The sequence below is a fragment of the Myotis brandtii genome, unplaced genomic scaffold (genome assembly GCF_000412655.1).
Source record: "Myotis brandtii unplaced genomic scaffold, ASM41265v1 scaffold441, whole genome shotgun sequence".
Taxonomy (NCBI): Eukaryota; Metazoa; Chordata; class Mammalia; order Chiroptera; family Vespertilionidae; genus Myotis; species Myotis brandtii.
The window spans coordinates 2,827,164-2,842,075 of NW_005366873.1; the positions used below are offsets into that span (position 1 = coordinate 2,827,164).

Here is a 14,912-nt window from a genome sequence, read left to right on the forward strand (position 1 = left end):
CTGCCCCACACAAGAGAGCTGAGATGAGAGATGGAGGAGCAGGACAGTCCTGATGATACTGTTTGAGCCCTTAGGTTCCACTGTGTTTGAAGTTGCTTCTGCGCTTCAACGAGTTCCATGTGACAACATGTATCTATATTCTCACCTTTCCATGTATGTGACTATGAACAGCTTCCTTGACTAAGTGTATTCTCATCTGTAAAATGGGGATAGGGTGCTTCTTCCACAGGGTTCTTAAAGATTCAACCAGATAACGTGTGTAGGGCAGCTGTAGAGTTAGGGAACTTTAAGTGCTGCAGTCACATGCCTGACACAGGACCAACATTCTATGTGTAGAGCTACCAGAATGTTATTAAAGAGAAATATATATAAAGAAATCCAAAGTCGTTCTTTAGTTTGGTAAACACATCTCCCATGTCAGCCTTGAAGAGGCCAGGCAGTCGGACAAAGGCAATGAGGCAAATGTACAGTAATAAATTTACTCACACAAAATACCTAGATTAAAAAAAAATTTCCTCTTTGTAGCATTATTCTAAGGTTGGAGTGTAAATCTGTTAAGTCTAAAGAATCTGCAGCAAATTCAATCAGTTTATTCTGAAAGAACAGGACTTGATTAAAAGGTGAAGAGTTTCTTAGAGGTTATGTTTTGCTGTACTAATTTCAGGTCGGGGCCCACGCTCATCACTAGTAAAAACAAGCCAGGAAAGAGCAATGAGATAAACGGAGAAATGTGAAAAGTAAAGGGAAGGGACTTTGAGAGAATATACTTTTTCAGTGCATTAAAATTGAGAGTAAATCCTCAAGGTCATTTTTTCTCACATGTCTTGAAAACTCTCTACTGTTGAATTTTCAGAAATTGTAATAAGAACAATTAAAATAAAACAAAATGTTTCCTTGGCAAAATGAGGTGGAAAAAAGAATGAATTTTTAAGGAAGATGAAAAAACATTCAGTCATAGCTCATCTCTTTAAGAATAAAGCTGTTTATTTAAAAATTATATTTCTGTAGCATATAAATCTGGCATTGGCATTTCTGGCATTCTTACCCTTAGGAATTATTTTGACAGTATATTTAAATTTTCCAGATATTTTATCTGTCACCCTACAAAGCAACAAAACCATGTTTAAAATGTGCAATGTGAATGCAATGATTGGTGGCAATTATTCCTTAGATTGAGTCAGAAATAGCTCTGACAAAAATTCTATGTATTAAATAGTGACATGTGAATAGTGCTTGCTAGGTCAACCACCTTTAATATAATCTGCTTTGTTTATATTGTAGATTAGTAATGAAGACTTCTTACCAACTACATGTTTACATGATGTTGGGAGGGTAAACAGAACTCACTTTTTAAAGGAAGCATTCTGATTATTTTAAATTGTGGAAATAGTAGGGGAAAATATGGGTGTGTGAGAGAGAAAAGTATTTGATATGAAGGTAATCATACAAAAATATCCTATATAATAAAAGCCTAATATGCAAATTGTCCCCTCAACCAGGAGTTTGACCGGGAGTTCGACCGCTTGCTATGACATGTGCTGACCACCAGGGGGCAGTGCAGAACATGGCGGGTGTCAGCGACGAAGTGCTGGCAACAGGCGGTAGTGGAGACAAGGCCGGCCCCAATGGGCTTCCGGGTGAATCTTCTGGGCCGCAGCCGCCACTGCAGGGGCCGGTCGGGTTCCCTGTGGGTTCACACAAGAGCTGGTCTGCAAGACTGGCTGGGAGAGAGCACACTGCCGGCCCAGCTTCCGTGCAGTGCCACTGGGCGGCCCAGAAGCTCAAGCTGCTCCCTGGCCCGCAGCTTCTAGCTGTGCTCATCTCATCTCCGTGTGGGGACTTGGGAGCTATGACTCAGGCAGAGGAGGACACGTAGGGGCCCAGGGGCCCAGGTGCTGCCCAGGGCCCAGAGGTCAGCTGGGACCTGCCCTTCCACGCCAGACGCTTGCACTTCGATCGCCGGCCAGGCCTAGGGACCGCACCCGTGCACGAATTTCAAGCACCGGGCCTCTAGTATTTTAATAATATATAACATCTGCCATTTCTTTTTGTAAGCCTTTTGCCAGCATATATACAGGCAGTCGATGAACCAACATAAATTGATTAATATGTCCTCCAAATTTATGTCAGTGGAGTTCCCAAATGATAACTCTGTTGATCCCTAAGGAATCCTTCAGATACCTCTAGATTCAAATACACTGTTACTGATAAATGATTAACTCTTCAGAGGTAAAAAGAAACAGAGTCATGATGTCCTTTGTTTTCTGACTGAAAATCTGGAAAACGTCTATTTCCATTTTCACTGACTGCCGGCACTGTTTGATCTAATAAGACTTCCCCGTCAAACGTGTAGGAGGAAACACACAAACACGCACATGCCTGCGAATATATGAGGAGCAACACTGAAGCCTCTCGGTGCTACTTGTGACCCTTTAAGACAGCCATTCAAATAATCAAATTTCGTGCAGGTCAATGAAAAATCCATTTCTTTCACCCCAATCACCACACAAGTGGTCATTTGTTTCATGAGCGTTTTCGTTGTCTGAAACACCACTTTATTTAAACTCTGTCTACAGAGTCAGGAAATGAACATTTGTCCCTAGGTAGCTCTCTATCTTACGTCAGGACAGAAGAAAAATACAGGAAATCAGCGCTATCTGTATTCTGATGTCATATTTCACTGTTACAATTTTGAATGGACCAAATGTCTTTGTTTTCACTTCTGGTAATATCATGTAGTTACATGAAGAGTAATTTATTTATTTATGTTGGTTGAATCAGTTGCTACCTCACTAAATTAGATGTGTCTCATCTAATTTTTCTGCATACTTTTGTTCTTTCAAAACTTGGTTCTCTTATGATTCCATATCATCCTCCATGTCTCTATATTTCCCAAACATAGTGGCGTTATAGCAATTGAACTCGTATTTTCTATTGGTTATTTGTTTTCCTGGCACCCTTTTTCATTACCAGTAAGGATTCGTGGGAGTTGCAGAATCTTTCACAGCTTCCTTGAGAATGAGATGATTTTACGACAGCATGTAGCATGTTAGAGGAACATATTCTCTACTAGACTAGAGCAATCTGAAGGCAAGAATCAAACTGGTTTCATTTGAGGATCCCCAAGGCCTTGTATATAGACATTAAATATTTACTAGAGAAGAGGGAATAATCCCCAACCCCCCCAAAAAAGAAGAAAAGAAGAAAGAAAATAGATTTTAAAATTTTCATTTGAAGTTAAAGGATTAAAAAGCATAAATGGTAGTGGCTGCCACTTACTCATTTCATTTCCTACCTGCTTTTGACCAGTTTTACAGAGAATCAGGGGGATATACGTGCAGACATTGGCACTGATAGAACTTTGGTTTCACCTGTCTTCGCAGTATAATAGTCAATATAAGTAAAATGACCCAACAAAGGGGCCACGGCATGCCCATTTCTGTTCATTTTACAAATTTAAAAACAATGTAAGTTTAAACAATTAAAATAATCAGCAATCTTTCTTTTAAAGAAAACAGTTCCTTGGTTTGGTATGTTATAGACTATTCACCTATTCTCAGTCACACAGAACTGATCATGTGGAAATAAGTAAGCTTATGGCGCACGCAGGCAAACACCTCCACTGCACAAAGAGGACATTCATTTCTCTCACACATTCATGAGGGTGACGGATGAGCACACTGTTCAATAGTCAACTTTTCCTAAATCAGAAGCACCTGTGGACATACGCTGGCGCCGAGCAGTTTGGGTAAGAGAATGAGACTTCTGGGATAAAACCTCAGTAGGTTGGGAGTGAATGCCATGAAAACGGGAGGACAGACCAGAGGCAGCAAAATCAGAGCATCTGAACGAAAGACTCCCGCACATTAAGCCGGGTTCCATTTCCCTAGACACTGTTTTCCCAGGCAATGGTAAGAAATAATTAAGTAGGTAAAATATTTTTGCCTTTTCCCAATTCCAACAGAAATTGTCTATCACGTGGGATAGTACTTAGACACTAACACCCACCCACCATCTGCATGTGGTTCCAAAGACTCACAGGTTCCATTACTGATTGAAAGTACCTGGGTACCCTGGCTGATCGCAAGATGCCGGTTGTGCCTAGAGCAGTGGTTCTCAACCTTCCTAATGCCGCGACCCTTTAATGCAGTTCCTCATGTTGTGGTGACCCCCAATTTCATTGTTACAAATTGAACATAATTAAAGCATAGTGATTAATCACAAAAACAATATGTAATTATATATGTGTTTTCTGATGGTCTTAGGCGACCCCTGTGAAAGGGTCGTTCGATCCCCAAAGCGGTTGCGACCCACAGGTTGAGAACCGCTGGCCTAGAGAAAAACACAGTCACCACTACACACAGGTGGACTTAAGAGTTTCCTCGGCTCAGACATCCATAGCAAGGTGATGTCCATCTGGGGATTTTTATTCCTGTTCATACTCTAGCCGGATCCCACAAGGAGACATGTCAGTGACGAACTGAGTTTGCCTACAAACGGAACCCCAAGTAGATTTCAGCAGAGTAATTTTCTTCTGCGGGCTTTTGAAACAACCGCGTTAGTCTGATTTCCCTACAGAAAGCCCCGTCAGAGGTTGCAGAAGTTGTTTGTGCTTCACCCTCTCTAAATGATTTGCAAATTTATTCAAACGCAATACGAGGAGATGCTTTATTTGTTGAAATAACTGTCGGCGGTGCCCTGCACAGAAGGGTGAGGTACATCAAGCAGAAACACGGACAGAAATACACTGGTTTAGAAACTCATAAATCCTGATTTGAATCTGCCAACCTGAAAGCCATGGACGGCCCGAATAAACTATTTTTCCTAAATGCTACATCTGATTAAGCCATACCATTAAATGACAGCTGAACTTTAACATTAATATGATATTATTTAAATAACCACATGATTTTTTTTTACACTAAAAATGATGAATGATTCCTAGACAGCTCCATTGACATGAAGAGGAGGACTCTTTAATGAGATTTGACGAAATGGAGACATATGCAGAATGCTCGTTACAGCTCACATGGCGGGGCCTCCCAGGGAAGCCAGGGAGGGTGTTCCCTTTTTTTCTTTCTTATTGTCTATAGGCACTGAAGCATTCCTTTCACTAGCCACTTCTCTGTGGATTTTGAGTTTTTCTAGGTCATTTATGTATTACTCTTAATCAGAGAATTGGGTGGTTTATGGTCCTGAATCACGACGATATGTGCAGGAAAAGGAGGGGCGTGTGGAGTTGGGTCAACACTGGCTGAAAGTGCCCAGAGCTCGAGACTCCCTGCTGATCAGCCTGATAGAGAAATCACCTCGGCCTTGGAGACTCAGCAACCCCACCTTTGATTGGTTCTTACGCGATCAATCTCTAACCCAGCAAACATACTTTCAGCAAATTATTATCTATTGACGCACGATCAGAGAAGACTTATTTTCAAACAGTTGTCTCTACAGTATCAATGAGAAAAATGATTCTCTTCTTTAAATTCCAATTAAGCTATTCTAGAGGCAATTCTCAACCTCCCCCCCTCCCTCACTCACATTTCTATCCACAGCTCCAAATGGAAGGTTATGCTTCATAATGCTCTTATTTGTTAGACTCTGAATGTAAAATAATTACATGCTGAATATACCAAAGGAAAAATGGCTCCAATTTTCAGACCAATGGAAACAAAATTACCTGCACTCATTCATTTCATTCCAAGCTCTCCCAAGTATGTTCCATCAAAGTTTAATTACACATATAAAACATTAACATTTGTTTGCTCACACATGTGAATTCAGATTATCCAGATTGCTTTACAATTATAAAAACCATCTTGAAGTATACATAAAATCGCGATATTGCCCCAAATAGCATCACTTAAAAAAAGAAATGAAAACAAAGGCAATGGCGCAGGGCTAATACCAGGGGTGCTCCCGATACTGCAGGCCTGCATTCCCTCTCTAAGAAAGAGACTACCGGAATAGAAAATAAAATCACGCAGCTCCTGCCATGGGGCCTTCCTCAGGCTATGAAAAAATACTTCATGTCTAACCCTAATTTTTTCCCATAGCTTGAGGAAACCCCTCTAGCTCAAACCTTCTCTCTAATCTAAGGTGCGCAGAATGTGTCCCTGTCCAAACAAGAGTTAATATCAGTGCTCTGGCATTTCAAAAGGGTCTCGACACAGGGTACTGAGAGCAGAAGCCTGCATGCTTGAAAAATGCCCGGTTGCAACAAGAGGAGAAACACAGTTAAAAAAGGGGAGAAAGAGAAAGTTGGGTCCCTACCTTGCTCTTACCTTCGCAACATCCCCGTCAGGACCCTGGAGCTTTTCCCCAAGTTAGCGTCTGTTTCCCGAAGCTAGGAGAAGAAGAGGGGCATTAAAATAAAACAAAACTGAAGGCTATTGGATTATTTTTTAAAGTGCACTGGCGAACAATAATTTTCTTTCATGCTAGAAAATCTAATTCATAAAAAAATGCACTGAAATACATTTTTGACACATGATCCATCTCTGGAAATTCTTAGATTTAGAAAACTACACGAGATTGATAATCCCAGGAGCTTTAAACTGGATACTTGAATTAGATATAAAAGCAAATGTCTCAAAGGCTGATAAAGTTTGCTATATATTGGTAATTTATTAGCTTTCCTATTTGTGAATGTGCAAAGTTCTGGTACTATAAATGGAAGCAGAGTAACTTGAGGAAGGATGAGACCAATGTTTTTAGATTTCACTCCAAAAGACCCGATATACTTCAAAATCTCCCTCAATGACCTTTTTAGCAATAGAGCTAAATAAAATGTCGCTGTGGGAGCATTTCAGGATGGGGACATGAAGAGGCAACGTATTTTTTCTAGATCCCACACTCTTCTGTTTCGTCTTCTATCCCTTCATCCCTCCATCCTCCTAGCCATCTATATATATAAAAGCCTAAACAACCGTCTGGTAACTATGATGCGCACGAACCATCAGGGGGTAGACGCTCAATGCAGGAGCGGAAACCACAGGCATGGAAACATGGAACAGACTGATGAATCTCAGAGGGAAGGGGGGAGGGTGGGAAGAGATTAACCAAAGATCTAGAGGCCCCGTGCACCGGTGGGGTCCCTCGGCCTGGTCTGCGGGGATCGGGCCGAAACCAGCTCTCCAACATCCCATGAGGGGTCCCAGATTGCAAGAGGGCACAGGTCAGGCCGAGGGACCCCACTGGTGCATGAATCCATGCACCGGGCCTCTAGTTTTCATATATACTTACATCTATGTGATTGTGACTGTCACAAAGACCCTAAGTTTCATGTCTTATCATTTATTGAATTTGTGAAAAGATGATATCACTTCTACTTACTCTTTCACGTGCTCTCTGTATCTTTTCTCTGTCATGACTGAGGTTTTCCAACATCTCTTGGCCAATTTGCTCTATGAAAGAGAAAATCTGAGTAAGGAAAGATGACTTTGGGTGTGAGAATAACTTTCAGCAGAAGTACCAAAATGTTAAATAAGTTTATATGACACATCAGACACATATTTATTCATGTACTGGAAAAACATTTAAAAAGCATGTGATGAATTTACCTATTTATCGTAAGTATGATGAGATGTGATTTAAAATTCAACCTACAGAACATGACCACCATGGCAATGACGATTTAGAGGTGATAAGACTTGCCCAAGGCCACCTCAGCATATTACTTGCCAAGATGGACAGTCCAGGTCCAATGGTCTCTCTGTTATCATCGTGACATTTAGCCTTTGGGTTTCACAGGCTATAAATAATGTTAATGGTTCTACTCTACCTTTCCTCCTTCATGATTGCCCGTTTTGCATACGTAAATGAGACTCCATTTAAAACAATGTTGATTTTAACATATTCGTCCCACATAAATAGTCCTCATACCCTCAATTACTGCAGCTTATTGGAAGTAGAACTCTCTCTAGGCTTCTGCTCTCTTAAAGTTTAGTGTGTTTTCAGCTACCCTGGATAGTTGAGATAGGGTGAGGTACACTCGTTAATAAGTAGCTGGAGAGAGCTCAAGCTGGAGACGGAAGTCCAGACATTTATATGGTATAGGCAGGTAGGAATCTTCATTAAAAAGCCACACTGCTGAGTTCCAATGAGGTTTCCCCATGCTGTGATCATCCCATTTGGTGGCAGTGGTAGGCTCTTTTCTGACTGCAGCATCTTTTACGAGACCTGACACATATTCAGTTGCCTTGAATACATTTTTCTCAGACTCATTTTCCATCACCTGGGAGGTACCTTATATCTATCACAGAAGAATGATAGTTTGCCTCTCTTCTAGTCTTGGCAACTTGTGTGACTACTTTATTCTAAATTTCTTTTCTTTTTCTCTTGTATTGTCTTTTTATCTATAACCTACAACAGTAATCTCTGGCTAATAAACTTACAGAGACATTCAAAATGCATTTATTATAACTAATTTAATAAAGGCATTAAGAAATCGCCATGGTAATTATTTGATTTATGTGTGCATACTGCCATACTTTTTAGAGGGTCACCCTAAAACTGTTAGGCCATATTGAGAGCTCAGGCTGTGACCTCACTGCTGGAGCCTAAATCCCAGTGCTGACACTAGCTGTGTTGCCTCGCACAAGTCACCTAACTTTGTTGTGCCTCATTTTCTTCATCTCTAAAATGGGGATAAAAATAGTTCTATATCATGGGGTTGTTGCAAGGGTTAAGTAAGATAATCCAGTTAAAAAATTTAGCATAGTGACTAGTCTATAATAATAACTATTTGTTGAATGATAATAATTGAATAAAAAACCCAATTGACTATTATGACCTTGACCTCCTCCTATCCTGGGTCTGCTATAACCCACTTGAACTGCAATTTTATTCATTGATTAAAACATCTGTCCTACATTTCTCGCAGAATTATTGTTATAGCCAAATAAAATAACCTAAGTGAAAATGCTTTGAAAGCTATAGGGTACCATATACACGAATGTAATTGTGCAGTCACAAAATCAATGCACTCAACGAATAATCCAGGAGTCCAGAACTCTGTGCCAGATTAGATGTGGGGGACACAGCAAGTAAACACAAGCCCTTGCACTGCAGGAACTTTCAGGCCAGTGGTAAAGATTTAGCAGTTAAAGGGCAAGTGTTATATTAGCGTTTGCATTTCACGGCATATCAGAAAAAGGAATGTACTGTAAATTCCTTTCGCATAGAAACTCCAAGTAGTAAGAAGGGTTAAGTACAATAACATAAGTGTATTTTTGATACCTATAAAACTCTGAAAATTCTTTCCAGTAGAGTACTTTCCCATTATAATATCTCCTCTCAGACTGACATTAGCTTTCTATTATTACCTCCATGCAATTTATCCTGAAAGTAAAATTGGATAAGATATGTGGTTCCCAGGGGAGGCATCACAAAAGTTGGAAGATGACACTGGTAGTTGAGAAGGAGGAAACAACTAGGGTTGAATTTTTTCTTTTTTTGCATTAACAGCTATAATATTGAATTTTGTACTATTAGGAACTACTGTTACATTGAATTCCTTTAATCAAAATAATATAACATTTTAAAAAATATTTTTATTGATTTCAGAGAGAAAGGGAGAGGGATAGAGAGATAGAAATATCAATGATGAGGGAGAATGATTGATCGGTTGCCTCCTGCACACCCCTACTGGGGAAGGAGCCCGAAACCCGGGCATGTGCCCTGACCGGGAATTGAACTGTGACCTCAAACACTGAGCCACACTGGCTGGGCAATATAGCAATTTTAATTCATTTTTAACTTAGAATCCCTGATATCGATGAACACCATCAATACTGGGATTATTTCAGCAAAATACTATTTACATAATCTTTTCTCCTATCAAGGTTGATGGTATTATAATATATAATTTCAAATGAATAGGAAGTAGGAGATTATTACTCCTACTTTATTATTATTATTACCATTGTGTTTCACCAGCATAATGTTCCCAATAAGTATTTGTGGAATAAACCAAGCAACGAGGAAAATGAAATACAGTGAAAAATGGAGTATATAAAGGTTTGTGATCTATTCCTTCTCTCCAAGCATATCCAGTGTGGCACTGGAGAAGACCATATTGTTAGGCAGCTAATAGATCCACAGTTCTATCAGGTTCGCAGGGGAAAAACTCCAGTCTGAGTGGATCTATAGTCTGACACCTAAGAAATCAGTGGAACAAGAGGCAAAGAGCCCAGGCCTTTTCAGGAGGCATAAATCCCTCCCTCAATCTCTGCCTCCTGGGGAACATCTCAGCATCCTAAGTATTAACCCTGTCTGGGAAGAGAAGAGATATTGGCAAGGATGTACAAGTCCTGGTCTTAACACACAAATAGACATTTGTTGGACACAATTATTTTTTTTATTTCTTACTTGCTACCTTCAATTGTAATATCCCAACAAAGAAAATTCCAGGCCAAACATATTAGAAATGCTTACTCTTGTAGAATAATAAAAAAAAGTTTCAAAGAAGGTTACGTAAGATTTTTTCCCCATTAGGTGTTTCCCTATCCCATTCAAACCAAAATAAAACAAACAACGTAGAGGGGATCTTTTAAAAATAGATTGCCCTTTAAAAAAAAAATAGATTGTCCTTGGTCAGAATAGTATTAAACATTTAGGGATTATTTTATTTAAAAATTACTAACATTGTTAGGTTTATTTTTCTTGAATAATTTAACTTAAGATGCAAGCATTCACCAAGACACCAATGAAGAACACAAGCTCACAGGCCTACACCAATGCAGATGCAATACCCGCGTCTAGAGTTTTCAGTTTCAAACTTTCAAAGTACCTTTAGGATGGGAATAGCCATATTCCCTTTATTGAAATAATTTGAGAAATTATAAATTGTAGAAATACTCCACTGTTGACTGTGTGAGGATCGTCCTGAGAGTCAGAAACCACAGGAAGCATAAGAGAAAATCAAAACCGATGCTGCAAGCTGGAATTCTCCATGTCAGCGTGAGCATGATGAATGGATTCATGGGGAGAAAAGTTCCTTCCTGCACTTCTCTGTCCTTCCCACAGGGGTGCTCAGAACCATCCTGGGAGCACAGCATTCCAGTTTATAAAGCGAGCCTTTGTTTTCACAATGGCCTTGAATGAATCATATCCTTGATCCGTGGCCCTTTTTATTGGGTCACAAACTGCAAAATGGGTTTTGGCTAACATTTCCTCTCTTTTCCAATATATTGGGGGGAGGAGAGAGTATGCAACAGGCATTCAGCACTTTCCTGCTCCATAAAAGAATGAAGCAGTTAGCAGGGAACCACAAATCTAGCAAGATAATGTCCTGAAGGGCTGGCCTAAGATTGGATTTACTCGAGGAGCTTGTACCACTGAAAGCATCATTGCTCTCCATTCATAAAATAATCACGCTACCTGAACCACCATGAGACTGACCTGAATGAACATAAAAAATATTACTGAACTTGTATTTTGGAGATGAGCAGTTTAAAATATTCTCTGTGAGAAGGTAAAATTGACTGATGCTCATGTTTCTTCCAGGTAGACTGTGATAAGGAATGAAAATTGTAATACCTGAGCTTCTCTGTCCAATAGGGTACCTACTGGCCACGTGGGGCTACTTAAATGAATTAAAATGAAATAAAACTTAAAATTCAGTTCCTCCATAGCACTAGACACATTTCAAGTACTCAATAAGTACATGTGGTAATGGTCACTGTATTGGAAAAACACAGAAATGCCCTCTTTAGAAAGATCTCCAAATCCCCCTGTCTTTAAGACCCACTTAGAAGAAATAAAGAAGTAGTCATTTGGAGATTAATTTAGGTAAAACACTTCCTTTCTCTGGGTCTCAGTTTAGAGAATCTTTAGTGCCCCTTCTGTCTCTGGAATGTTAGGATTCAACAGCTCTATATAGTAAAATCTTACTGTCTCCTTTTCTCTATAGAGCATTAAGCAAACTACAGCACAAAGAGCCAAATGAGGCCCACAAATGTCTTCCCATCCCCTGTCTCCCCTTCCCCTGCCCAATGTTAAAACAACAACCAACTCAAACTTCAATGCTTTTAAGCAGGTTACATACTCTCCAGCTTATCCAAATCTACAGTGTTGGACTGACTGCTTCATGCAGTAGCCTGCGTGGCCTCTGCGGATGTCTGCATTAACTATGGAGTATAAAATATTTACAAGCACTTTGATGAGGACACTATTCTAGAAAATTATACATTCATATAAACTGAAAGTAAACTTATGCATTCTTAGTAGAAATACTAGTATAGCAAAAAAAGTACCCAGGGTACAGGTTTTTTTTCTTTATTTTTTTAAAAAGAAATTATGATTTAACACTACCTCTTAGCAGGTGAGTACATATTCTATTTTGCTTTAAGATGATCAAATCTATCATTAAGCAATTAAAAAAAAGCAACAGCGCCACTTTCATCAAAGTCATAGCAGCAGAACCTCCCCTTAATTACCCGGTTTGCTGCAGATAATTAATAAACACTATTCCCAGAGCCCTCAGACATCAGTCAAGGAAGCTGTGCTATCAATAATGATGCTCTGGCATGAGCAGGTACTATGTAAATTGAGGTTGTTAAACAAAAGGAACCATGTTAATTACAGCTCCATTCAAAAATGAGAATGAATCAGCTCTATTCTATGAAACAAGACCAGAGCCCCAGGAAAGACATTCCCTTTTCACAATTCAGTGTAAAAGTCAGGAGATGAAGTGGCAGACAACCTGAATGGGCAAAACTGTCAAAACACATCCCAAAGGCTCACTTGTGGAATGTACCAAACACGCATTTACTTAACAGACAAGAAAGACATGAACAGCATCGTCCAGATCCCCGGGTTGAATGAGTCACTCATTCTGAAAACAAAACAAAAAGTGCCGTACACTATTGACAAGTGCCTAGAAAGTAATTAGAAAGCCTTTTGAGAAACCATTCCAGGCAGAGCTGTGAACTGTACACATTTCTATCACTGAATGTACAACATTCTAATTATCTCCTTATTCGGAAGTCACAGTTGGGTAGACCGCAGAACTTCTGTAACTGGCAAACATGTTTTGTTTTTATGAAACACAATTTTAAGCATTTCATAACATTGGAAATGATATTAAAAAAAACAACCCAGGAGATTTCATATAGAAAGTAGACTTCTAGCTTCTTTCACAATTTGGAAGATGAGCCTGCACTGAGTCCCCACTCCCACATGTACTTGAGTTGATCATGGTTGCTGCGAAAAGTAGGTAATCCGAAGATGACCTACTCCCAATCTCCCTTCCCGTCAGCCCACCACTCACATACACTTATGGCATAAAACATATTTATGTTCAGAGCCGAATAGAACACTTCGCTCAGTGTTTTGGCAAATAAAACCACAGAAACTCAATGTTATGTGTGAATACAACACGATACCAGGATCACTGGCCTTCTCTTGATATTTCCTCCCATGGTCCTAGTTTGAATTGAAGCTAGAAGGGAAAGATGGCCTGAAGGGCAGAATCACTCCTCTCCTTTTGATTCAGGTATGAGGCAATAGATGCATGTCAATATATAAACACAGGTAATAGACACACATAGCTTGTAATCTTCAGGTTTAAATACCGAAAATCATTGAGATCACGTCAATTTGAAAATATGAACTGGTTTCCCTCACTTAGCTTAACGTTTTCAGGGTTCATTCATGTTGTAGCAGGTATCATACTTTTTGTGTGTGGCTGAATAATATTCCATTGTATAGATTAACCACATTTTGCTTATCCATTCATCTATTGATATTTTGGTTGTTTCTACCTTTTGGCTATTGTGAAGAGTACTGTTATGAACATCTGTGTACAGATATTTGAATATATGTTTTCAGTTCTTTTGGGTATATGCTTAGTAGCAAAATTATTAGATGATATGGTAATTCTGTGTTTAACTTTTTGAGAAACCACAAGACTATTTTTCACATTTTACATTCCCACCAATAATGCACAGGGTTCTAATTTCCCCTTTTTAAAATATAGTGACCCTAGTAGGTGTGAAGTAGCACCTCATTGTGGTTTTGACTTGCATTTCCCTAATGACTAATGATGCTGAGCATCTTTTTTTCTGTGCTTATTGGCCATTTGTATATCTACTTTGGAAAAATGTCTATTCAAGTCCTTTGTCCATTTTTAAATTGGCTTGCCTTTCTGTTGTGGAGTTCTAAGAGTTCTTTATACACCCCTAGATGCTAGACCTTTGTCAGATATGTGGTATGTAATGTACCTCTCATTCTACAGGTTGTCTTTTCACTCCCTCCATAGTGTCTTTGATGTCTAGAAGTTTTAAATTTTAATAGAGTCCAATTTACCAATTTTTTTCTTGCGTTACTTGTAATTTTGGTGTCATATCTAAGAATCCATTGTCAAATCCAGGTCATGAAAATTTAACCTCATGTTTTCTTCTAAGTGTTTTATAGTTTTAGTTCTTGCACTTAGGCCTTTAATTCGTTTTGATTTAAGTTTTGTTTCTGGATCGAGGAAGGAGGCCACAGAGCTATTACTGATTCACACAAAATATTTAGAATTCGTCTGAAAGAAGTTACCATCTTCTTAAACATTTTACATATTTTTAAAAATTCTAATTTGTATCCTAACTTGAAGTCTGGACCAATATTTTCACTGAATCATAAATTAAAAAATTATGTCTTATTCAGTATTTTTTTTCATTATTTTGACCTGAGCACTCTGAAAGCAGACACCTAGATTACAACATGAGGAAGGAACACAGATATATAGGCATACTTTGTTTTATTGTGCTTTTTACATACTGTGCTTTTATTTTTTTAAAACAAATTGTAGGTTTGTGGCAACCCTGTGTTGAGCAAGTCTGTTGGTTTCACTTTTTTCTAACAGGCTCAGATGATGGTTAGTATTTTGTAGCAATAAAGCATTTTTTAAGTAAGGTATGTACATT

At 39.0% G+C, this 14,912-nt stretch overlaps 1 protein-coding gene across 8 annotated transcripts in view; it reads right to left on the bottom strand.

The window, feature by feature from the left end:
- Window positions 1-14,912, bottom strand: part of VTI1A (vesicle transport through interaction with t-SNAREs 1A) — a 315,173-nt gene that overhangs the window by 131,232 nt on the left and 169,029 nt on the right. For 7 of the 8 annotated variants that reach the window (XR_001363756.1, XR_001363757.1, XM_014546392.1 and 4 more), the window contains 2 exons: window positions 7,333-7,403; window positions 6,282-6,343 (listed from right to left, as the gene is read on the bottom strand). Coding sequence is in view for 6 of the 8 variants with exons in the window: in XM_014546392.1 (XP_014401878.1) it covers window positions 6,282-6,343; window positions 7,333-7,403 (133 nt within the window). In the remaining 2 variants the exon portion in view is untranslated. Of the gene's footprint in view, window positions 1-6,270; window positions 6,344-7,332; window positions 7,404-14,912 lie in introns of all 8 variants that reach the window. The other variant, XM_005874523.2, reaches the window with a different exon arrangement.